Source organism: Oreochromis aureus, linkage group 22, assembly GCF_013358895.1.
Source record: "Oreochromis aureus strain Israel breed Guangdong linkage group 22, ZZ_aureus, whole genome shotgun sequence".
Taxonomy (NCBI): Eukaryota; Metazoa; Chordata; class Actinopteri; order Cichliformes; family Cichlidae; genus Oreochromis; species Oreochromis aureus.
In genome coordinates, this window is record NC_052962.1 from 33,725,577 (window position 1) to 33,751,559 (window position 25,983).

The 25,983-nt window shown below is 39.9% G+C and overlaps 2 protein-coding genes across 6 annotated transcripts; one reads left to right on the forward strand and one right to left on the reverse strand.

Moving 5' to 3' along the window:
- Positions 1-131: 131 nt before the first annotated feature.
- Positions 132-11,218, reverse strand: necap1 (NECAP endocytosis associated 1). Its single transcript, XM_031729148.2, has 8 exons — positions 10,961-11,218; positions 7,967-8,067; positions 7,670-7,774; positions 7,479-7,560; positions 4,902-5,010; positions 4,297-4,444; positions 3,962-4,058; positions 132-2,691 (listed from the first exon to the last, which is right to left on the reverse strand). The coding sequence occupies exons 1-8, from the start codon at positions 11,098-11,100 to the stop codon at positions 2,637-2,639; spliced, it is 837 nt and encodes a 278-aa protein (XP_031585008.1). The 5' UTR covers positions 11,101-11,218; the 3' UTR covers positions 132-2,636.
- Positions 11,021-24,078, forward strand: LOC116311921 (epsin-1-like). Of its 5 annotated transcripts, XM_031729160.2 has the most exons (12): positions 11,021-11,088; positions 11,455-11,527; positions 12,037-12,173; positions 14,738-14,845; positions 15,427-15,582; positions 16,892-17,020; positions 17,448-17,568; positions 17,660-17,835; positions 18,347-19,580; positions 20,079-20,225; positions 20,588-20,740; positions 21,460-24,078. In XM_031729160.2, the coding sequence occupies exons 4-12, from the start codon at positions 14,777-14,779 to the stop codon at positions 21,951-21,953; spliced, it is 2,679 nt and encodes an 892-aa protein (XP_031585020.1). In that variant the 5' UTR covers positions 11,021-11,088; positions 11,455-11,527; positions 12,037-12,173; positions 14,738-14,776; the 3' UTR covers positions 21,954-24,078. The 5 variants fall into 5 exon arrangements, with proteins under 5 accessions (XP_031585020.1, XP_031585029.1, XP_039461662.1 ...); XM_031729169.2 differs by lacking the exon at positions 11,021-11,088 and having other exon boundaries at positions 11,400-11,527; positions 14,772-14,845; XM_031729174.2 differs by lacking the exons at positions 11,021-11,088; positions 21,460-24,078 and adding an exon at positions 20,839-21,058 and having other exon boundaries at positions 11,402-11,527.
- Positions 24,079-25,983: the final 1,905 nt, after the last annotated feature.

Here is a 25,983-nt window from a genome sequence, read left to right on the forward strand (position 1 = left end):
GATTGTTCTACATGCTTATTAAAGTTTATCACAAAGGACTAGAAATAATTAATCTTATACTCAAATGAAGTCAATGTGATTTCTCCCAGGGGCTTTAAATATTCAAAAATAATAATGACGAGACACGGAGGGTCCTTTAAAAGGATTTATTGCCTCTTTCTCATTAAGTTGGTCATAAATCAAAAGGGTTAGTTCAGTGATTTTACAGCCAAAGTGGAATGAATGAGAAGTGTGAGACATTTTTAAACCTTAGCCAGCGATGTGAGCAATGTAAACAACACACATGTCGACATATATCAGTCAGCCCTGTATCTTAATGCTAACTTAACACAGCTCATGTGATCTGATCACAGCGATACTATGCAGACATTTTCACAGTCAAGGCATGTTTTATGTCAGACATGTTCACAATCAGCCAAAGCCTTCTTAGCACAAAGATTAACATTTCATTTGCTGCCATTAAACATTCATCAGATGATTTAACACAATCATTTTGTTTTTCCCCGCCATAAATCCTGAGACTGATGTGTTCGAATCTCTTACAGCAAACAGATCACTTCAATAAAAGGAGCATTCATTTGAAATAGGCCACAAAAGGATCGCCACTTCATTTAAGAAAACTCAATAATATTTAACACAATATAGTGTGTTCATCAGTCTCCTTTAGAGGTATTACAGGTGGATTCTGTCACAGCCAGGTGTCTCAGCTTTATTTCGTCGTTAAGCTAAGCTAACCACCTGCTTCAAATTCATGAGAATCAATCTTCTCATCTAACTCTCAGCAAAGAAGTCAAACAGTAGATTTCCCAGATTATCAAACGGTTTCTAATTTCCAGACATTATCTTCAGACCATCAAACCTCGTCCAGTTACCACTGTTTGGGACTCGTGCTGCATCTGGAGATTCTTCAAATCTGCCAGATTTATTCTCATTTCCATAATGATGAGTTCACACAGGGCCGTCTTTGCAGGTGAACTGCAGCACATGTGGAAAACTCTTTATGGTTGTTTCATTAACAGAAACCAGCAGGTTGTGAAAACTGATTGCAAGTGAAAATCTGGAGCACTCAGACTTCTTCCACTGCACAAAGAAACTGTCAGTTTGTTTTTCCATTAATAATGTGTCTGTGCACCAAACATTTTCCTCTAAACCTTTAAATCCAGTTGATAGAAATTATTACTGTATGTTTAATTTAGAAAGTGAAGCTAAGCTTTGGGCTGACCTCTCTCACAGCAGTGTTTCCCTCTAAAATAAATACAAAAAAATATAAATGTCTGATAATAAGTCCTACATTTCTGCTCCAATTCATTTTAACCAGACTAGATTATGGGTCGGTTAATTCGAGGTCAGGAAAATTAATTGGGGTGAAAAATAGCGTTCATCATATTTGAGCAGTTTAATTTTTCTGCCTCCAATTTGATAGGAACTGAGTAGGACATGCAAATATTTAATCCTTCTTAGCTTATGTAGTTCTTTACACATGCAGCAAAATCTGTAAAAATAGTCAGAGTCTGGATTTGGCAGCTGATTTTCTGACTTGCAGCAAAATATATTGGCTAATAAGAAGTGCCCAGAAGTAAACAAATGTGATTTTATAATGTAAACATACGTTTTTACATTTAATACACCAGAAAGAAAACTGTTAATTTACTCATCACTCACATATTTTAACATCAGCATCTCATCCAACTATTTCAGATTCAGCAATTCTGCAAACACGTGAATAATTCAGAAAATTATTGATTCCTGTGAAGATTTATTCAGGAAATTTGGATATTAGCAATTTAACTTGTGCCTCACGTCTGGAGAGTCATGTACAAATTCACCTGTATTATCAATTTCTAATCAAACCAAATATGAGCTGAAGTTGTTAAAAGTGAATGCTGACATACACATGAGGATTTTGACCCATGTAACTGCATCCACCCTGATGACAAAGCTCTAATGCTTCACATTTCACAATGTGAAAATGAGAGAGTAACTTAAACTCCACTTCAGAGTAAATTTATCATCTTATTAGCAGGAAAATAAACTCCTTCTGACCTTGATCATCATGATGCGTCATCAACTGTTCCTTTGTTTTTAGGATCAACATTACAGCCACTCAGATCACTGCTGCAAAAGTGAATAATTTACAGAATTAAGATTTATGTTCCAGTACAGAAATCATCCGATTTTCCTTTTTTAATTTGTCTCCTGCAGCCTTCACTTAATCTTTGCTCTGTGTTGCTCTTTACATGTGATTCACAGCAGGATGCAGCAAGCAAAGGTGTGTTGATGTAGTGCTCTGCAGTGCCTGCAGGGGGCGTTTCAGGGTCAAAAAACATTCCAGATCAAAATGAAGCTCTGCTCGGAGAGCCACCTACTGGGGAGGAGATGCAGACACATGAAAGAGGAACACCTGCTACTCAGGATGTCACGCATAGCCCTTAAATATCATTGAGATGGCTCGTATAGAGTGATGGCTTTAACGCATTAATGCTTCACTCTCTCTGAGTGAAGTGATTCTACAGCTCTGTGGGTGTGTCATGTCTCTGCTTTGGGTTCAGTGTGTGGGAGTTAAACTCAGTGTGACGCACAGGAAGCTACGGACACAGATGCAGGTGAGATGCAGGTCACAGTCGACGATCGACGACTCAAAACTGGATCCAGTTTGCGGTGTTTTGTGGTCGAGACGGAGGTGGAACAGAGCTGAAAACAAAAACTCGCAGTCAATTTCCAGTTATTCAGATGACACTTTGAAATTTATTAAAGGACAGGAAGTTTGTTTTGTTACTGCCACAAATACTTAATTACTGTAATCAGTTATCAACAAATCAATTCTATTCTATTTAGTGTAACAAAAAGAATAATTAATATCTAAACTAACAGTTTAGATATTTTGTATAGTTCTTAGTTTCCCTGCAACAAAAGAATGAATAACTAATGACAAAGTAATCAAAAAAATAAATTAGCATCAGACAAATACTTACTGTAAACAATTTTAAGTGTCAGCTATAGCTGCTTTTACGCACACACAGTAAACCCATTTACATGGCAAATTTAGTTGGCAAGTATCTGGAAAAAATTTTGCAACTTTTAGAACAAACACAGGCAAAATAAATGGACCAAATGCCAGAACTGACTAATTAACCATCTTAATATGGCCCTGGACAGTCCAGCACCAAAACCAAAAGCCCTCAAAAATCAACAGGCAGGAAGAAGAAGGAACCTCACAGGGAATGACTTCAGATAGCCTTTACTGCTATTTAACTTCACCACAGTGCAACGTTTTCAATCACTCTTTAGTACAGACATGAAAAAATGCGACAAGTGTTAAGGTCATTTAAATGCTTATATAGCATTAAGTGACTTTTCTTTAATGTTAGTAATATTTTCCAATGTAACAATGTTTTCTCTCTCTTTTTTAAAGGAAAGGACATGCTAATGTTAATGGGAATGGACCTCAGTATGCAAAACTATAAGATGCAAATAGCAGATTTGTGCAAAACTGCTAATTTACATTGTAGTTTTGATTCAGTTACCAAGTGTATGACCCTTCACTTGCTTAAGCTAAGTTGATACAGCTGTCTGTGAAAAAAATGTTCCCTCCTGCCCTACAGTATGGAAAGGTCAGTCCATCCCTGTGAAGCACCATGTAAAATCCATTTCAAGTGCTATCACATCAAAGGTATGTTTGAATGTCCGTCATCATTACTATGACTGTCATTCTCATTCTCTGTAGTTTTTGCAGGTGCTGAATAATTTAAATGTTTTATTAAAGAACTCTCTTTTTGTGTGGAGGGCCTTGACTGGTCTACAAAAAACACAGAACTCAACTTCAACTGCTTTCAGCACCTTTCAAATGAAACTTTAACCGGGAGCCAGTGCTAATCAGTGATAATCAGTGAAGGCTTAGAAAATACCCAGTCCTTCAGTGTCCTCATACATTTAGATTCAACACAAGAAATAATTTTCTTACCTTGCAGGAGCAGAAAATTCTCCCCAAAGAAGATCTGAACTAGTGTTTGACTGAACCACTGTGTTGGAGTTACTACTGTCCAGCTCCAGCAGGCAGCCTGACAGACAGAGACAGAAGCAGAGCTCATTAGCCTACGAGCTGGCACAGATTTTACTCATTTTCTGCAGCCTGAAGACGAATGAGTCATCTAACAGCCACTAATTAACACAGTGCCTGTGGAAACGGGTCACTCGTGTACTCGTGTTAAAGCTGCACAAAGGGGAACATCCCACCTGACATCCTGTGTGCACTTTCATTTGCTGGGGAAGATGTTTATATAAAGTCAGTTTGCATACCTGTCGCTGTGCTTCCCGTCTGTGGGACTATGTTGTGATTCGATAACCCTGATGAAGGAGGAGGAGCTATCTTGCCTCCAGGTGGTGGTGGGAGAAGTCCAAATCCACCCGATCCTTGTGGGCGGGGCTTATCCCTCTTTTTCCCTTGCTGCAGATGGAGAAGAAAGAAGTTAGGCTCATGCGAAGACAAAAAAAATGTATTTCTTCATACTTCATACTTCATGGTTAAAGGATTGGATCACAAAATGTAACCTTTAAATTTAATCAGGATTTTCATTTTTCTGGGGTATTTCTGTTTTGTTTTGTCTTTTTGCTTTTTTAAAATGAGACTTAAATGTAAGTTCAATAAGAAATATCTGTATTCATTTGTCTGCCTGCAGTCCTGGGTGTTCAGGCTGTTACTCTGTCCTTTGCATCACTGCCAAACTCAATTCTGTTGTCATCACTGGTCCAATCATTTTCATGACTCATGTCATTCTGCCTTTCAGACTCATTTGTGTGATCTGCCTCCACCCCATCCTTCAACAGCACAGCCCTGCATGTGCCCCTTTTATGGACAGATTTTTATCAGCATGTATTGTATATGCACATAAGCTGGTTCTCACCCCTATGTTGAGTGTGATGGTCTGCCCTTCCTTAAAGCCCAAGTCCAGCTTTGGTCCTGAATCCCCGAGCTGGGCATTTTTACTGAGTTCGGTCTCTTGTTTCACCCATCTGCAGAGAAGCAAGCCACACAAACACACACACTCAGCACTGATACAGAAATAAACAATGCACCTCAGCAGTTTTAACAACCACAGCATGCAGCTTTCTACAAGCGCATCTCGAAAACAACACTTCACTTTGATGTGGAGTGCTTGTGTTGCAGACAGTTACAGTGAAGGAGAAAAATCAATACTCAGTGAATACCATTAAAGACAGGATGTACATCTGATGTTTGAGAAATTTACTGCGTATTAGATTCCTCAAACACTCAGAATTTACTCATTTTAAGCAAAATTTTATGTGACAAAACTAAAATGCGACAGTCTAGCACATAGGTTTGATGAGCCCCTAAAACACTTTGTGGTTTAATGGTCAGACCTTCTCCCTCCTTTCTTAAATATTTTATATTGTATGGTTGAACCAAAACCTAAACAAACTTTTTTTTTCAGCTTACTGCTTCCCAACAACCACCAGGTAGGAGGCAGGAGGAGTTCAGGGGCTCAGCATAGAGCCACTAGATGTAGCTCAGATGCCTCCTGGTGCAGCTGCAAATACAGGGAGTGCAGAATTATTAGGCAAATGAGTATTTTGTCCACATCATCCTCTTCATGCATGTTGTCTTACTCCAAGCTGTATAGGCTCGAAAGCCTACTACCAATTAAGCATATTAGGTGATGTGCATCTCTGTAATGAGAAGGGGTGTGGTCTAATGACATCAACACCCTATATCAGGTGTGCATAATAATTAGGCAACTTCCTTTCCTTTGGCAAAATGGGTCACAAGAAGGACTTGACAGGCTCAGAAAAGTCAAAAATAGTGAGATATCTTGCAGAGGGATGCAGCAGTCTTAAAATTGCAAAGCTTCTGAAGCGTGATCATTGAACAATCAAGCGTTTCATTCAAAATAGTCAACAGGGTCGCAAGAAGCGTGTGGAAAACCAAGGCGCAAAATAACTGCCCATGAACTGAGAAAAGTCAAGCGTGCAGCTGCCAAGATGCCACTTGCCACCAGTTTGGCCATATTTCAGAGCTGCAACATCCCTGGAGTGCCCAAAAGCACAAGGTGTGCAATACTCAGAGACATGGCCAAGGTAAGAAAGGCTGAAAGACGACCACCACTGAACAAGACACACAAGCTGAAACGTCAAGACTGGGCCAAGAAATATCTCAAGACTGATTTTTCTAAGGTTTTATGGACTGATGAAATGAGAGTGAGTCTTGATGGGCCAGATGGATGGGCCCGTGGCTGGATTGGTAAGGGCAGAGAGCTCCAGTCCCACTCAGACGCCAGCAAGGTGGAGGTGGAGTACTGGTTTGGGCTGGTATCATCAAAGATGAGCTTGTGGGGCCTTTTCGGGTTGAGGATGGAGTCAAGCTCAACTCCCAGTCCTATTGCCAGTTTCTGGAAGACACCTTCTTCAAGCAGTGGTACAGGAAGAAGTCTGCATCCTTCAAGAAAAACATGATTTTCATGCAGGACAATGCTCCATCACACGCAGCGTCCAAGTACTCCACAGCGTGGCTGGCAAGAAAGGGTATAAAAGAAGAAAAACTAATGACATGGCCTCCTTGTTCACCTGATCTGAACCCCATTGAGAACCTGTGGTCCATCATCAAATGTGAGATTTACAAGGAGGAAAACAGTACACCTCTCTGAACAGTGTCTGGGAGGCTGTGGTTGCTGCTGCACGCAATGTTGATGGTGAACAGATCAAAACACTGACAGAATCCATGGATGGCAGGCTTTTGAGTGTCCTTGCAAAGAAAGGTGGCTATATTGGTCGCTGATTTGTTTTTGAATGTCAGAAATGTATATTTGTGAATGTGGAGATGTTATATTGGTTTCACTGGTAAAAATAAATAATTGAAATGGGTATATATTTGTTTTTTGTTACATTGCCTAATAATTATGCACAGTAATAGTCACCTGCACACACAGATATCCCCCTAAAATAGCTAAAACTAAAAACTACTTCCAAAAACATTCAGCTTTGATATTAATGAGTTTTTGGGGTTCATTGAGAACATGGTTGTTGTTCAATAATAAAATTATTCCTCAAAAATACAACTTGCCTAATAATTCTGCACTCCCTGTACTTCAGTATCCCAGGAAGAGCTGAAGGAGGTGGGCATGTAGGAAGAGGGTGGTCAAGGCATCTCTGCTTAGACTGGTGCCCTTGCGACCCAGATCCAGATAAGTGGCAGAAGCATGGATGGATGCACCCAGCTCTGCTGCTTGTTTTATTCATTTCTGAACAACTTCAGCCTGGCTGAAGGCCTGTAAGGGGGATGAGGGCAGTACTGCTACTTTTACTCAATATCATTCTGCATAGGAAAATACAAATATGAGCTACTGGATGATCTGGCATAACCAGTGTTTCACAGACATTACATGTTTCAATCCCCTGCTAGAAGATTGTCAACAAAAAACAGAAAGTAATCCACTAAAACCACCAAACCACCAAATCTTGCTTACTTGAAATGATCCTGCAAAGCCACGTTGAAGTCAAAAGCATCCCCTCGGTCACCAAAACCAACTCCAATGAAAGCACTGCGACCTGCCAGTAAGATATGATAACTCACATTAAGACCAGCAAAGAAAGGATTTAAAGTCTTTGAGCAAGGTTACGAAATATTCAGGACTTGCCGGGGTATTTAAACCCTCACCGTTGTCATCCTGTATCCGCAGAACAAAGTAGCGGCTGGAGTCGCTGACGGTTTCCACTGCAATACCAGGATACTCCTTCACTGGTGCCTGGGCAAACAGCTCCCCTGCCACAGCAGAGGACATGTTAAACCAATACAATGCAGTGAGGAAAAGTCGTGCTTCAGCACAGATGGGTCATAATTCTCAGTGGAAACGTCACCACTAGCGTGACTTTCACATTACAGCGAGTCTGTCAATTTTACTATAAAAATATAGTTTTTATGTAGTTTTTAGTGCTAAACCCAGTGATGTCATACCTGAGATTTTGTCCTCCAGTTTAACGTAGGCCACTTTGCCCTTGGCTGTGATCCTCATTCGACCTGACCAGTCTGGGGCATCGAGCTTCCAATCAGCTGCCCTGCAGAAATTATTTGCAAGAAGTTGAGCATTTTCAGAGCTGCAACTATCAGTTAGTCTGGTTACATTTCAATTAAATGCCAGTCATTCTCTCTGTTAATCACTTCATTTCTAAAGGAAAAAAAAAACATTGTAACTGGCTTCCAAACAAGACACAGAAATCAGGAAAACGCTCCAACTCAGGTTCTAAATACAGTACATATCTGCTTAAAGAATAACCCAAACCTGGCTTTTCGGGTTTGTTTGGCATAGTGGATTAGAGGGCTTGAGGCACACTAGAGTGCATAGATTTTCCTATTTTCTTTAGTAATTTATTAATAAAACATCATAATTATTTAAACAGTCTCCACACCTAGTATCACTAAATAAAGCTACAAAACAGACAATGGAAAGAAAAGTGATGCTTCTTGTAATATATTTTTACCTCTTAGAGAATTTAATAACCTTTAGATTAAATGATTAGAATCCAGGGCTGCTTAAATACTTATTTATTTTCATGTCATAATGTGGCCTCACGAGTGCTGACAAAAGTCCAGATCCAATGAGGTTTCACTTGTTTCACTGACACTAATATGTACAAAGTCCAAAGTGACTTCTGCTTATTGCTTATTTTGAACAATAAAATCCAGAGAGATTCGGTGATATTTGGTTGAAAATTTATATTTTCTAACATCTAACAAATGTTTGAAGGCTGTATTGAAACGTTTTGTGTATTTTAATGAGTAGGATCTTTATTTTCTCTCTCTGATATTTCTTGATTTAGGTGTTCATTTACTTTCATTATTGCAGTTGTAATATGTGCTGCCTCAGGAGCCACCAAACCATTAGTAGAGGCTGCACATATTAAAGTGGGATTATTTATTTAATTGTAAAAACAAATATCCAAGGTTATTGCTTTAATGTGGTTATGTTATGATAAATAATTTTACTTTTTAGCAGTTTAATTTAAAATATTATTGAAAGTGTAAGAGCATTTTACAAAGAAATGGGTAAAAAATGGGCCCATTTTTCCTCCATTCTTACCCCTTTAAAAGAAATCTTGAGCCTCCTGGTTTATCTCCAGAGCCCTTTTAGATGTTCCAGAATCACAAAGCAAATTACTTTAATTACACTGAAAATATGCATTTATTTTACACATTGGAGCTCCGGCTCATAAACGAAAAGGATGGTAAAAGCTCACACTTACACGTCACCTTTTTTTACAACAGAGATTTTGTTTTGGGTTATATTTTTGTGTTGCGTGAGCAATTCAAATCATTTTAAATTAGTGTAATTTATTACTAAATTTACGGTCTGATATTCTTCTAAAGCTGCAGTAGAGGGGTGCACTAACAAGGTCCTCTTAGAGTCATGTTATTCCACATTACTCAGCTTGGCCTTCAGTAACACTTCAGGAATTTTGGAGTCGTTTTTGACCAAGATATCTCCATCAGCGTGCATGTTAGACAAATATGTAGGACTGCTTTCTTGCATTTGGCAATATCGCTAAAATTAGAAACACCCTATCTCAGAGTGATGCTGAAAAACTAGTTCATGCATTTATCACTTGACTACTGTAATTCATTATTATCAGGATGTCCTAAAAACTCCCTAAAAAGGCTTTAGTTGATCAAAACACTGTAGCCAGAGTACTAACAGGGACTTGAAAGAGAGAGCATATTTCTCCCATTCTGGCTTCTCTTCACTGGCTCCTTGTTAAATCCAGAATCAAATTAAAAATCCTCTTATTACTGACCTCTTATTACTGTATCACCCCAACAGAGCCCTTTGTTCTCAGATGGCTCCCTTATTTTCACTTTTAAGGCCCCTCTATTGTGGAACTAGCTAGGAACTAGGAGGTTTCTTCCTTTTAAAAGGGGAGTTTTTCCTTCCCACTGTTGCCAAGTGCTTGCTCAATGGAATTGGGGGGTATTAAGTATTAACCGCTTTAAGGCAACTCTTGCTGCAATATTCCACTATATAAATTAGACTTATTTAAAAAGATTTTTTTTATTAATGGCATGTTTCTTACAAGTCTTAACTAATGAACTATTAGTGTTTACCATTATCATTACTCTAATTTGTAAAGGTACAATTTGGAGATTATTCTAGCTTAAAAGAGCTGTAAGTAATTATTAGGAAAAAACTGTTTAAACTCCTTGATTTAACTGCTTCTGTGACTGGGACAGAGAACTCCATAACATGCTTGTACGGGAAGATTTCATGGCTGCAGCCAACAATTTTCTTCATTCCTAAATGAAAAACCATTAACTTAGATTGAAAAACCAAAAGCTGTTCAGCTGATTAACATAGAAAACTATGGAATTAGCAAATGTTCACATAGAAAAAGCAGGATCCCATGAATATCATCTAATAATTTCAGCTGGTGGGTTTCAGGGAACAGGTGCAGGGAGAAAGGAGGGCTTCAGCACATCTTTGCCCGGCTCCAGGAAGTTAATACAGCCGTGCAGTAGAGCAGGATGGATTTGAAGATTTTATCTGAAGGGATCAATTAAAAGCAAACACAGAAGATTTCAGACTGAAGAGCCTGAACAGTTTGTGGAGAAGACATCCCAGCTGTCACAGAGGAGAGTGGGACTATCCTGGCAAACCGCCCGTATCGAGCCAGCATGATGACAAATACCCCCGGTCACATCTCTGACAGCTCAGCGAACCCCCGCACACCAAACGACCAACATTTCAGCCTCTCTTCATCTTCACAACACCTGGAGATGGACTTTCATCTCATCAGCTGCTTCCGACATCAGAGCATAAAGCCAGCACTGTCCCTCTCCGTGATTTGTAAAGCATGCGCTGACTATCGAGCAGTTAAAGTACAACACCCAAACCCGCCCATCAAACGCATTTAAACTGCATTTCATAGCAACGTCAGCGAGCCACTGGTGTGCCTTTACCTGTACGCTCGGTTTGAAGCTCGCGGCGGGATACGGTAAACGTTGACATCGGGTTTAACGCACAGGATCGACTCGTACTCTCCCTCGGCCGCCATCTTGGTCCAACTGTTATTGATGTGGGAGTTGTGGTAGTGACTCATTTATTCAGCTCTTTTCAAACGGGGGCATGTGTGTGTATGCGTGTGTGTATGTGTGTATGCGTGTGTGTATGTGTGTATGCGTGTGTGTGTATGTGTGTGTGGTTCAGGGGGACCTAACCGACACACTACGTCATTTAAAGCTTAGACAGTAACCGTAAGCAACAGAAAAAAATGATACTTTACTACCATAAAACTGAATGATGTTTTTAATTTTAAACAAAAAGAAAATTATTTTTTGGAGCAAAGGAGAACTAGATTGTTTATATTGGGAATTTAAATCAATCAATCAATCAATCAATCAATATATAAAGACATAAATAACACTAATGCGGGTGGGGGGGCGTGGCCTGGCAGGTGCTGAAAACTGCGGAAGCGGAAACCGTCCGGTCGTGTCGTCTACTCGAAGATTCCTGAATATCTGCTCATGGTTAGTGCTTTATTTTTACTGTAAATATGCATGTTTGATATGCAAAACGTCAGGTGTAGTTTTCCACTAAAAGCAGGGGACGTTTCGTGGACTATATCCCACCATTTGAACACTAAAATCGGATATTTATGATGGAGCTCGCTGCCTTGACAACACCGCTTGGCTGTTAGCCATATTGACGCCTGCTGACCGTCTTCAGTCGCTCTCCGAGGTCCTGAAAACACGAACCATGACTCTTGTTACAAACACCACGACTGCGTATCCTAAGACTAAGTATCCAGTTGCGATAAACATGCAATTTTATCTTTTCTTTTCTTAAAATGTATCTAACAAGCCCTGGTAGCTAACTAGCTTGTAGCTCAGCTGGATTCTGAGCTAACGTAGGTGGGGATATATGTTTGTCGCAGTGACAAAGCTGTCACTTACAGTAGGTTAGTTTACGATTTGCAGTCAGTTATGTGTACCCCCCTGGTCAGCTCTTTAATATGTTGACTGGTTTCTCCTTGCAGCGTTAGGATCTGGTTTCTGACATCCTGAGACAAACCAATGCAGGCAGGAGGAAGAGGCAGGATGAATGCTAACTGAGACAGCACAACAAATACAACCAAAAGTTAGACTTTTACAGCAGAGGAAGATTTTACTGAAGGTATGTCACTGTGTTGTTCATGCGTGAGAACATATAGTTGCATTGCATATGATTTGTGTATTGATTACTGTTATATGTGGCATTGCCATCGTCAAAATCCATTAAGTTATAGATTAAAAAACAGGCCAGTAGGTCAGAGTTTTATTGGTCCAGAGTGAAGTACAAAAAAAATCATTACTTTATATGCAGCTGCAGACTGAAGGGGTTTTTTGTTGTTGTTTTTTTTTTCGGGCTCAAAGGGAAACCAGTATTCATAACTGAATGAAAGCAGTTCTTTGACTGTGTCTTTCACAGTGTTCTTCTCCATTTGTGGCATCTACACCATGCATGACATTTAGATTTTTATGCAAGAGTTTTGCCTCTGCACTAGCAACTCTGATGATTCCTATCATCTGACAAAAGCATTAACACACTGCTTACCTTATACGTACTTTTTAGTTTGGGGGATTTTTGGATTCATTTAATAGCACAGTGAAGATTACACAGGAAGGTGGGGGATGGGACACACAGCAAATAGCCTCAGGTTGGAGTCAACCATGGGCTGCTGCATCTAGCCTTGCAGCATATCTTGACTTGCTTAGCCTATGAGCTAATTGAGCATCCACTTTAACAGAATTTGCTAAATAATTAAATTATTTTAGGGGTAATGAGTGCATAAAAATAGTAAGCTAACAGTTTATTAAAAAAAGTTTGTGCAGATGCATGTTGTAGTAATAACAAAAAATAAAAAATGGTTGTCACTGAATCACAAGGCAAAACTAGGCATTAACATGCCTCATCAAAGCATTAGGGAAACAGTGGCTAATTCCAGACCACCCTGCGGGTGGTCTATCCTTCAAGCTTGAGTCCTCTACCAGAGGCCTGGGATTTTGAGGGTCCTGTGAAGTATCTTTGCTGTTCCTAGGGCTGCGCTTCTCTGGACAGAGATCTTGGATGTTGTTCATGGGGTCTGTTGGAGCCACTCGCCTAGCTTGGGGGTCACTACACTAAGTGCTCAGATAACCTCTGGGACCACTGTTACCTTTACCCTTGACATCTTCTCAAGCTCTTCTCTGAGCTCTTGGTACTTCTCCAGCTTCTTGTGTTCCTTCTTCCTGATCTTGCTGTCATTCATTATTGTTACGGCCTCTTCCTCTGCTTCTCCACCACTACTATGTCCGGTTGGTTAGTTATCACTAGTTTTTCTTTCTGTATCTGGAAGTCCCACAGGATCGTAGCTCAGTCATTCTCGACCATCCTAGGGGGCGTCTCCCACTTTGACCTCGGAACCTTCAGGCCATACTCGGCACAGATGTTGGTTATGGCATTCCATGTGTCTCCTGCCTGCTAGCATCTTGCACCCTGCTGTTTGTTTGCATTTGTTTCACATGTCACGTTCAACAGACGTTGCCCATATGTAACTTAGAGGTCACTCAAATTTATATTCACGATGGAATTTTGTTCAAGTCGGAGTGAAGTTTTCAAAAAGCTGTGTAGGCCTGGCCTGGATTTATAATAACAATAATAATAATAATAATAATGATGATGCTATGTATAAAATAGCATCATTAATTAGTATATTTTCTGTTTTTTATGAATGATATAAAACAGGAAAGTATTAAATAACTTGAGCTTTAGAAAATAAATGGCATAGAGGTATTGTGACTTCCCTTTAGACTCACCCTGGAATGCTGCAGGTATCTCTGCTATAAAGAAAGAAAGGAGGGCAGTCAAATTTAAAACTGACAAATCCAGCAGTGTACTTGTGTAGATTTTACTTTGTGTTTAATCCAGTTGAGCTGTCGGTGTATAAAACAAACAGGTGTTTGATGGGAGGATCTCCTTTTCATGTTAAGGGCTACTCAACAAATAGCTTGATAAACGACTCGTGGGCTTTTTAATTGTAATGGTTTGATTGTGATTACAGAAACAAAGTGCTGCTGTTGCAAACTATAGGGAAAAAAGGATTTGCTTCACTCCAGCTGGGTTCACCTGAGTCTCGGTCCAAGTGCTCACACTCTGCGGCTCAAAAAGTGAGCCCATCAGAGACGCTGCACCTCAAATTACACAAAATCTTGTGATTGTTTTTATCAAACACATGCTCTTATACATGTGGATCTACGAGATTTTCACTCATTATAAGTCAAAGTCTTGTGCTCCTTCACTGATTGTGCAAAAAGCTGAAAGACGGGGTTTATCATTGGCCAATTTGCTGTCTTTGATGAAAAACTGACCTGAATAGGCCAACCGCTGGGTAGTTCCTGGTCCAACATAACATTTTACTGGGTCTTGGCAATCAGACCACCAGTTATGTTGAACCATGCAATCTGACTAAAATAAACATAGCATTTTCACAAAACAATAAACCTCTGCTTCATCTCCGTTCTCTATTATCGACCAACCGTCAACTATAAAAATGATGCACAATGAGCAAAAAAATGTATATGTGGACGTGGCTTTAGATAAAAGTTAGGATAAATGTCCTTGGTAATCAATGTAGAAATCCAAAAAATTTTCAAAAATGTTAATTTTTTAGAACTCTTTGTGTTTTCTTTTGCTTTGTTCTCATGTTTTCTCTAAATCAGATTGCGGTGGTTTGATTCCCCACCTCTCCTCCAGACATCATGACGTCCTCTATGCTCCGTCGACAGCTGAAGAACCTGGTCCAGAACTACTCTGAGGCCGAGGTCAAGGTAGGAGAAGCTAGATTTAAATTATGTTTGCAGCCTTTCAATTCAATATTACCTCATCCAGTAATACAAATAATATTTTTTAAAAATTATATAGGTTAAGTTTAGGATGGCATTAAAGGTAAATATTTATTATGTAGTCTATGCATCAGTGTATGCACAATAAATAATACATTTCTGGCATATGTTTGAACACTAGTAGCTTTAAATTCAAGTCGTCTGGTGTAGTAACAATTGCTTATACTTTAAGAGGATAGAGTGACTAAAGGGTTAATCAAGTAAAAACACTATAAATTAAAACAAAGCAGAAACAATAAATTTTAAGCCCTGAACCTGAATTTCTTAGAGTCAGGGAACATATAGAGATGAATTCCTTTTTTGGATGCTGATCTCAAACATGATCAATAATGTCCTTGAGAACTGATTACTAAACATCTTTAGTAGCATGGCTCATGTAATGAGATGCTCTGCTGCTGCCAGTCCTCCAAAACCCTGATGTTAACATTTTATAAGTTAGCATCTCAAACTTTCAACCTTCCTGAAGCTGTTTTGGCCTCTCTTTGCTCTCTTTGCTTCTGTTGCAGGTGAGAGAGGCGACATCCAATGACCCATGGGGCCCATCCAGCTCTCAGATGGCCGACATTTCTGACCTAACGTACAACGTTGTGGCCTGTAATGAGATCATGACGATGCTCTGGAAACGTCTGAAAGACGACAAGAACTGGAGACATATCCACAAGGTGAGCGATGGTGAAGGAGCAACACTAGAAAAAAGAAGGGTTGGCTTTAGAGGATAGATGCTGGTTTCAGACATATATTGGATTCTTTGGGGATGAGTGTGGAATTGTCCATTTATTCACAAAAAAGAGGGGAAACATTCATCTTCAGATATAGTCAGTGTCTGTCTTCTGTTACCTATCTCTACAATGTGGTGCCCATCTGAAGAGAGGGTTATTTTTTTTATTTATTTATTTTTTGGCAGATACAGTTTCCAGATGTCCCTTTAATGCACCATGTGCAAAATCGGGTTATTTTGATACAGTCACTGAATATGTCTGTGTGATTGTGCCTGTTCAAAACATGGCTGTACAAATTGTGTGTTGCAGCTTGCTCCAAACTACATGAGTGACTGACTGAAGCCATCTGTCACAGGAAACCAGAAACAATAAATCAATAAAATTAACACAAAAGAACTAGTTTGATTTTTAACCCATCACAGTGTTGATTGTTTGAATTAGCTTTATGTGAGGGCAGCATGTAAAACCTCATATACCACAGCTGTTGTTTTATTTTTGTGATTAACAATAAAAGGATTGTTGTCCCCAACTATTCCCCAAACCTCTTACCCCTAAGTTTCATAACACTGTTTCTACTTGTTTCCTGTGCAGCCGTTATCAAATGAAAAGCAAAAACAATCTAATAAAACAGACTGTGTAAGTGAAGGTTGAATTCAGTAGAGCAGCATAACAGTAAGCTAGCACATAGGGATGCCTCTGTCAGCTTGGTGTGAGGGTTGGTGTGACACGAGCATGCGGGGAATAGAGTGAGATGGAGGCAGTTGATCCGCTGTCACGACCTGATGGGACCAACAGAGAAGAAGGAAGGCATTCTTCATCTAAGTAGCATGTACAGTATCTATATAGGAATACACAAGGTTTTAAAAATAAACATTTAACTTTGTAAAGTTTGTTAATATTTAGGTTTTTTTAAACCCTTACAGCAAAAATCTGTTTCGTTTTTCTTTTAAAAGCACAGTTTAGTCTATTAAATGGCAGTTATTACTCTCTGAACGTCAGCCGTATCACTGCTTCCGTTTCAGCTTTGCCAGTCAGCCACGTGACTCAGTGTTGGCTCATCAGTTCCACAGAAATTATGTGTTTTCAGTCGTTTTTCTTATCTTTCATCCGTTGCACCAATATTTTTGGTTCCTTTTTACTCATCCTATTTATTCCCTAATGCAGATAAAACCAGAAGCATTGTAGTGATGGGAAACTGCATTTTTATTTTATATAAATGAGTTTGTGTTGTCGTGTGTCTTTTTTATTCTAGTCCCTGACACTCCTGGAGTACCTGCTGAAGACCGGTGATGATCGCGTGCTTCTGAAAATGAAAGACAACATCTACATTGTCAAAGCTCTCACAGAGTACCGCTTTGTAGAAAAGGATGGCAAAGATCAGGTGATGCACACTTCCTGATTATGTAAAATGGATACAGTCTTTTAGCTTCCATTAAAGGATTTCATGCTATGCATTAAGACTGTTACTGGTACTATAATATTTATGTCATTAACCTTCAGACCAGGTTTACGGCAAGAATGAAAGTATAGTCTGGGTTTGCTGCCTCAATCAGATTAAGAAACTCCTAACTGAAAACCTTTTCAGAGTAACAAACACATTTAATTTCTCTACACCATGAATAAAATTGTTTTGTTTTTTTTTATCATATGCTATAGTTTGTTTTAAATTAGACCTTGAATAGTTCTGATCTTGTTTTGCAAAAGCAATACCATTTGGGGTTTTGCTACAAGCACAAGTATTTCAGGCTTAAATAATTTTTCTGAAATGGTCAGAGCCAAGTGAATTATTGTAGCCATATTTGTGCCAGGGTGTAAATGTGAGAGAGAAGGCCAAGGTTGTTCTTGTTCTTATGGAGGACGATGAGAAACTAAAGGAAGAGAGAGAGTTTGCTGTCAAGACCAGAGAAAAGACATCAAAAAGTGCAGCTGGTGAGCCCTTTTTAATATCACTGCTAAATACTGTTGTTCCATAGGTTTTCTTCACTGATCATTTCTATTCTTTTGCTTACTTTCCAACCAGCATCATCTGCGGACAACGTCAAGGATCCAAACTATAAGCCGTGTTATGTACCTGGGACCACAGGGCTTCCATCTTTGGACAACATACCCTCTGTAGCTGACTTGACTGCTTCCTTCGCCGCCCGCAAAGAAGAGCGGCTTAAACAGGAAGCTGAGAAGAAAGAAGCCGAGAGACGGGTAAGTACAGCGCAAAGGTGTAGAAAGATCAAACATACCCCAATATGATGCTGCCAAGGGGCTCTATTTCAGATAAAACGCCATTGCCAATAAATGGTAGGCTAACCTGGAAACTCTCCAAACATTTAGCCAACATGTTTACATTTGAAGGCCTTCTGTTTTATTGCCTTAAAGTAAACAAAAAAATCTCAACAGGCAGAAGCTATATATTGAGAAACCCATTGCAGACTCGTATAATGTGTTGCAGTTTGGTCGCCATTGGTTTGTAGGGCTGCCTCAGTCCAACAACCTGCAGTCTATCCAGCAACTATAGTGAGCTGCCAAGAGACTGACCTAGCTATTATTTATTTATTTTTATTTTTTTTTTAATTACTGTATGTGCTGATTAAGAATGACTATCGTTTGTATTGTGCCATTAAATGGAGGTAGCCACAGCATATAGCATTTTGGTATATGAAATTATTATGGCATATGAATTATTTGTATTGACCATTTTGCAACGGTATGCTAGGCCAAGATGAGTGAAGAGGAGCTAAAATGGGAGGATGCTAATAAAGGTTCTGATGTTAAAATTGACGCTTGGGGAGGAGAGAAAGAAGAGGAAGTAAAAACGGACCCATGGGGAGCTCCCAAAGAACCTAAGGAGGCCGTAGATCCATGGGGCACCCCCTCAAGACCTGACACAACTGAAACCGCAGCTAGCAGTGATCCCTGGGGGGCTCCAACAAGTACTGATAAAGATCCATTTGCAGCAGAACAAACTAATGATGATCCTTTTGTGGCACCAAAAAATGGGGAAGATCCTTTTGCAGCACCGAAAAATGGGGAAGATCCTTTTGTGGCACCGAAAAATGGGGAAGATCCCTTTAGTGCATCAAAAGATGACCCTTTCAACACCCCAAAGGACAGTTCAGACCCTTTCAGTGCCCCCAAAGACACGCAGGATCCATTTGCTGCTCAGAAAGATAAACCAGACCCTTTCAGCTCTTCTAACAATGATCCGTTTAATGCTCCAAAGGATGATCCTTTCAAAGCTCCAAAAGATGACCCATTTATCACCCCAAAAGCTGATCCTTTTAGTACTCCAAAAGAGGATCCCTTTAGTGCCCCTAAAGAAGATCCTTTCATTACCCCAAAAGATGATCCATTTAATGCACCTAAAGACGATCCATTTAGCTCTCCAAAAGATGATCCCTTCAGTGCACCAGCATTAACACCCCCTAAAGAGGACCCATTTGCAGAACCGTCATCAGGGAAAGAGGACCCTTTCACTGCTCCTACAACACCACCTAAAGAAGATCCTTTCTCAGCGCCAACCAAACCTGCTCAAGATCCCTTTGCTGCACCAACAACACCACCCAAAGAGGATCCGTTCTCTACACCATCTTTACTTGCGAAAGATGACCCCTTCGCTGCCCCAACATCTCCACCTCAAGAGGATCCCTTCTCCACAACATCCAAACCAACCAAGGAAGATCCCTTTGCTGCACCAACAACACCACCTAAACCAGACCCATTCACAGCGCCATCCAGTCCACCAAAGGTAGATGCCACAGATCCCTTCGATGCCCCTCTAGTGAGCTCGCCTCAGAGTAGCACAGATGCATGGGGACCCCCAGCCACTTCTCCACCAGCCACCGGATCAGATCCCTGGGGGACCACGGCAAGTGCTTCTTCAACCATCAGTAATTCTGATCCATTTGGAGATGCATCCAAAGCAGACAATGACCCATGGGGGCCTCCAGGTAAGAAACAAATAAATAAATACTTGTACATGGATAGTACTTCTCAGAACTTAAAGCTGAAGAATTTTGCTAATTTCTAACTGTTTTGAATTAGTCGTAGTCAAAATAACCCTTATACTTATCTGAAAAAAGATGCCAACTTTCTTTCATTGGCTGACCCTTATTAACAGAAGGTGGGTGGGGCTGCTGTGCAAACCACTCATTGGTTGTAAGTAGGTGTACATGCTTTACATTTCCACTGTGGAGTTTTATATGGTACTTTAAAGTGCACACATTCACAAAAAGGCATATCATGAATGAAGACTGATTTTGGAAACTGATTTTTATTGAAGAAAGACCAGTGACTGAATTTTTGTACTTATATCACATGTGGCACCTTCATGTTTTTGCTGAAGGCTGAGTAGCGTGTTCCAAAACTCCTCTAGAATAACCAGAGGAGGTAATTCTGCCTTTTATTTCTCCTTCACTTGAACCTGTCTGTTTAATTTACTCACCTAGCTTCGGCTCCTGCCAGTACAGACGATGCATGGGGTGCACCTGCTCCACCTTTAGACTCCTCCCCATCTAGTGACCCCTTTGGAGATGGAGCATCTAAATCCAATCACCCCTGGGGTGCATCAAGCAACACAAGTGGCAACGGCACAGGTACATCACATTCTACACACTGTCTGAATACATGTTTTTGTCATTTATCCATCCAGACAAACACTGATTGTCTGTGTAATCACCTATAACACACTGCTCTGATTTAATTCACTAAATATTTGGCTTGTCTTTAATTAATATACTGAAAGTGGTGACTTGAACCTTCATTATTGTGTCCATACATGGTGATTTGCACGTGTCACCATTTTCCTTGTTTTCATCCTCATTTCCCTGTCAGTCAGCAGTCATCTAACAGTCTTAATCTATTAACCTTCTCTTCCACTTTGCTCTCTCTTCTTCCCTGACCTGTCCCCAAAAGAAAACACCTTTTAGAGTAGAACTGGACCTTTATTTTATTGCAGGAAGGCACTTGAAGCAGGAAGACACGATGTATCGAAAGACTGCTTCCTTCTTGGGCTCGGCAGGGGCATCACTGGTTGACTTGGACGATCTGTTTTCATCTGACCCCAAACCCAGACAGCGCCCCCTCATTGACACCCAAACACAAGCCATCGGTAAGGACAGAAAAAATGACGCGTCAATCTGGGTGAAAAGTAACTTTTCTGACAAATTCGTCATGTGGAAATATTTGTGGTGCGCTTGACTCAAACAGATGCATGAACGCCCTCGAAGACCTGACAAATGAGAGTTACTGAGCATTAGTCACTCCCTGCTGATGTTTCAAATGCATTCCACTTGTGTTCGTCTAAGGTCATTCAAAGATAAGATGAGAGAGGGGTGATTATTGTGGTCATGTGTTTTACCTCCTCTTCCTGCCCCTGTGGCCTCGCTGTAGTATATAGATGTTGTTCTGTGTGTGTGTGTGTGTGTGTGTGTGTGTGTGTGTGTGTGTGTGTGTGTGTGTGTGTGTGTGTGTGTGTGTGTGTGTGTGTGTGTGTGTGTGTGTGTGTGTGTGTGTGTGTGTGTGTGTGTGTGTGTGTGTGTGTGTGTGTGTGTGTGTGTGTGTGTGTGTGTGTGTGTGTGTGTGTGTGTGTGTGTGTGTGTGTGTGTGTGTGTGTGTGTGTGTGTGTGTGAGAGAGCATTAGTGAAGTTACTCTGCATAAAGACTAGTGTACATTAACCAGCAGATGTGTAACCCTTCTCACCCCCCTCTCTCTGCTCTGCTTTGGCACATTTTTCTCTTTACTGGAATTCTTCAAACTGTGTTTAACTCCCTCTCTCCGTCCTTCCCCCTCAACCCTCCATCCTCCTGCCACTCTCCCTGATTTCCCAGGCACTTTCAAAGCAGCAGGCATGACATCCAGCCCTATGCTAAAATCAGGAGCTTTTGCTGAAACATCACCCTCATACTCCAACCCTTTCATTTCGACCATAGCTTCCCCCCATGGTGCACCAACTCCCATTTCTGGAGCTAACAATCCTTCAGCATCACTGAATACTCTGGGAATGTCTAATTCTTCCATCAGTATGATTCATGCATCTCAGATGGGTCCAGAAACGGGAATGCTAAATCCCATTTATATCAATGAGAGTCCACAATTAGGACACAACATGAACTCCCCCGTTGGAGGAGTGGGAATGGTGCAGTTTGGATATCCAGGCTCCCTCTTAATGGGAACTGGAATGATTCACTCAGGTGTCTTTCAAGGGAATCACCCATCAGGTGACGGTCAGTTTAGAAGCTCCATCCCACAGGCCGGTGCTGAAGTCGTCTCAGGCAGCGGGTCAGATGAGATTGTGAACAAAAATAATCCATTCCTGTTCTGACAACTTGATATGTAATTTGGGTCTCTGGAATCACCAAAAAGGTAGTTTTGCATGTTTAGTGCTGCAGTTTAGTGTATAAATTCTCATTACACTGCAAGATTCAGATGGGATTAGTTTTAGAGCAAAAAACCTTACTTTGAAGTGTCTCTTTCCCACAAACAAATGCAAAATTGTTCTGAGTGATCACCTTAGCCTCTAGACCAGCATGTGTGATGGTGTTCGCCACCGCCATTATCAAAACACTATGAGGCAATATCTTTAAAAGACAGGAGTTCATCCCTCCAGTAGAGTTCCAGAGACATGAGTCATTTTTATACAGAACTAGGCTGAGAATTAGCACAGAGCACAACAGCCCACGTCTGACACATTCTCACTAAATCATATGCTTTTGTTTGGTTTGGACAAGCAAGCTGCCTAAGAAGAGCAGGAGACAGGATGCACATCTACACTCCCTAGTGATGAACACACAGGATGATTATCTGTGCAGTTCTCACCACGTGGACGTTGACATTCACAATTCAAATATATAGTATACGCAGCAGTTTTTATGTTTCTAAGCTCGGTTGTCAAAGTGCTGTTGAATTTACCCAGAAGGAAATGACAGTAATTAACATGTTCGAAGCAGTCTAACTATTTGACATGGTAAACTTACATCTGTGTCTTTCTAGAAAGAAGGACACAATCAACAAAAATGGTGTATTGATAATGGGAAGTGGTGAGTATATATTTATACATATTTAGAAGCATAAACATGCAAAACCACCTAATGATGCTTTAATAAAAGCATGAGCTTACACGAACCTCCCCTGAACTGAAGACGCTGCCCATTTTAAAAAAAAAAAAAAAAAAAAAAAAAAAATGCATACAAACACAATGTGTACAGCGTAATATATATATAAACAAATACACAGATTATTAATAAAGCAGTGTAATTCTTATTTAAAAATGAATTTATTAGATTTTTTTCCTTTCCCTGCACAAGTGTGACAAACAGAGAGCACCTCAGTGTATCTGTGTGGAAATCCTAAAGAGTTTTCAGTGTGTTTGAGTGTTGTGACAGGACCTGTAAATCTTTGACTGGGACATGCGTCACTGTAGGATTAAGGGTGCGTGTGTTTGTACATGCCGACTGTGTGTGTGTGTGTGTGTGTGTGTGTGTGCGTGAGTGAGTGAGAGTATAAGTATGTGACCTGTGTGCACGCCATGTGTCTGCAGTATTGTGCTGATGTAAATAGTGGAAGTATTTACAAGTAAACCTGGAAATATACTGTACTGTATATCAGAGTGTTGCAATCACAAGTAACTATTTATTGATCTATTTATTAATTTATTGCTTGGTTAATTATTGACACAGCAATGAAATCCAACAAGGTCCAAGGTCAGGTGTAACTTTCACTTCAGGCAGGCTGGCCTGGTGGTATTGATCGTGTGATGTTAACGGACTTTAGTCTGATTGGTTGTTTAAATACTTCTTCGTGAATCAGCTCGGTAACCAATGCTGGCTTCATCTTCCTGTTTAGCTCTGTAGACATTTTCGAGTCATTGTGTAATTTTCTTCTTGGTTTCCCGGCTCTTTCTGAGGAGAAGCTGAAATGCCATTTTGGCGAAATTAAAAACAGAGTTTAAGAATATCAACTTGTTTAATGTGTATGCTGTTTGAGTGGATGTGTATGTGTACTTGGCCCTCATTTACTTCAACACAAACATCTGAAAGGAGACTAAATGGTTGTGTGTTCTCTTCTTGGGGCTGGTGTTACATTTTACTTTGAAATCTTAAATGGCAGCAGGATTCATCATCATTTATGAACTGTAAACGGTAAATTAAAGCCACACTGAAAGCAGGCAAACATGACGACTGAAAAGGGATCACATGGCTTTGAATTGTTAGTATTTTTTGTGTTTCATGGGCCTGTACGAGTCCTTACTGTGTTACTGACTCGGTAATATGTGAACGTTGGTGGAAAAACAGGCTGGAAAAACAGTCTAGCTTCACATGATTACTATTATTATTTCTCAGATTTAATTTTGTATGAAATTAATTTATTTTGCGGTGTATTAAAATGTATAGTTGTGTTGTAAACTGTGACAGTACATTTGAGAAATAAAATGATTCATGATACATTCACTCTGGCCTCTTTTGGGTCTGGTTGTCTACAGTGGATCCCTTCATTCCTTAACCTGAATTATTTCTCACTCATGATTTTGGTCTTTGAGCCCAGCTTTGTTTCCCAACCAGTAAGGACTTTCTTACTGTCACCACTAGAGGGCCATGATTACCAACATTTACACAGAACATTTAACAGTACCCAAGCTGAAGAAAGATTTAAAGCTATAAATATTTGCACATTCATCAATTCAGGAGCGTTAGCAAATATGGAATTTTTTAGTTGTTGTAATTATCATCATCATTATTATTATTATTATTGTTATTAAACCAGTTGTCTTAGATTTTTATAAAATAAATATGCAGACATACAGCCATAAACAGTTAAGTAACTGTCTTCAAACAGTATCTTTAGCCTATATTTATTTGGCCACAGCATTAGGCCTGCTTTAATTATTCATTCACTCCTCATTCATTAATCTCCTGATTGATTTAGGAGTGCAAGGATGAATGGAGGTCAAATGAAGCCATTACAGATATTGGGCACAAGAGCAGAAAATATAGGATTGACAGCTGAGCTGGAGCTGAGTCCCTCCATTCATGAATAGAGGGCTTAGTGTCTTAAAACAGACAAGGGCAGATTGGGAATTTGACAGTCAGCTTCAGTCACTTTAGGACACGATGGTCAGTTGAGACCTTGTGTCGCCTTTTTTTGTACAGTAAGTCGAGTTATATAATCCTAGCCATCGCCTTCATACAGTGGGATAGATTCAGAATAATGACCATGAACAATTTTTCCTGCTCGTTATGAATCATCGAACTAATTAAACCTCTGTAAGCTGTGTGTCATCATATTAAGTGCATGTTTTCTTTTAGCATCTGCCCAATTAATTAAATAAATAAATCACAACCTGACAATAATTTTCATAATGATAATTATTAAAGTTTATTCTACTTGAGTCTTTCTTTAAACCAGTTTGGATGGATAATAATCATAAAGTCCTCGCTCGCAGCCTGAGGAGAAGCATGTTTAAAATGAGCCCAAGAACACATCATTTGTTATCTCAGTGTGTTTGGTAACATGTAGACGTGTGATTGCTGAACATATTGCTTGCAAAGTCAGTGATGCCCACTCACTACCGCAGGGGGTACATGTGAAGAGCAGCTCAACTAAAGATAAAATAAACCCACAAGTTACTTGAAGCCAATGCTTTCATTTTAAAGGACTCCTTAAAAAACAAGGTAAAAAGCTAATGCTGTGTCAGGGCAGACTGGTGAAAATGTCACGTAAAGCAATAAATCTGGAAGCAGGGAAAACGAGTACGTTGGTTTAAAAAAAGTTAGTTGAGGGGGTGTAAATATACTTGTTTGATTACTGGGTGCCTTGAAATGAGAACAAGCCCACAGAGTGGAGCTGCTATAGATGAGAATGAATCCAATAAATTAACCGGAAAACAAAAAGTTTGCTTTAAAAGGTAAAACTGCATCAGAGTAGTTAAGATAATGGCATAGACAGTAAAGTCACATGCTTCTTCTTTCTATCGCTCCCATTTCTGTTGTCACAGCAACTTGCCTGTCCCGTACATCCACTTATGTGACACCAATACTCTTCATGTCTTCCTTCCATGAATCTTCTTTGTGGTCTTCATCTTTTCCTCCTGCCTGGTAGTGCCATTTTCAGCATCCTTTATCCAATTTATCCACCATCCCTCTTCTACACATGTCCAATCAATCTCATCCTTTCCTCTGAACCTCTGCCTCCAAACTGCACAATCTGAGCTGACCCTCTGATATACTGTCACAAACCAGGCTCCACAGCCATGACAAAAAGGGAGATGCCAAATGAATACCAGTCAAAACACTGTTTATTGTAAATGTAAGAAACAAAGTAAAAAACTAAACTAACCTAGGCTTTTTATAACCATG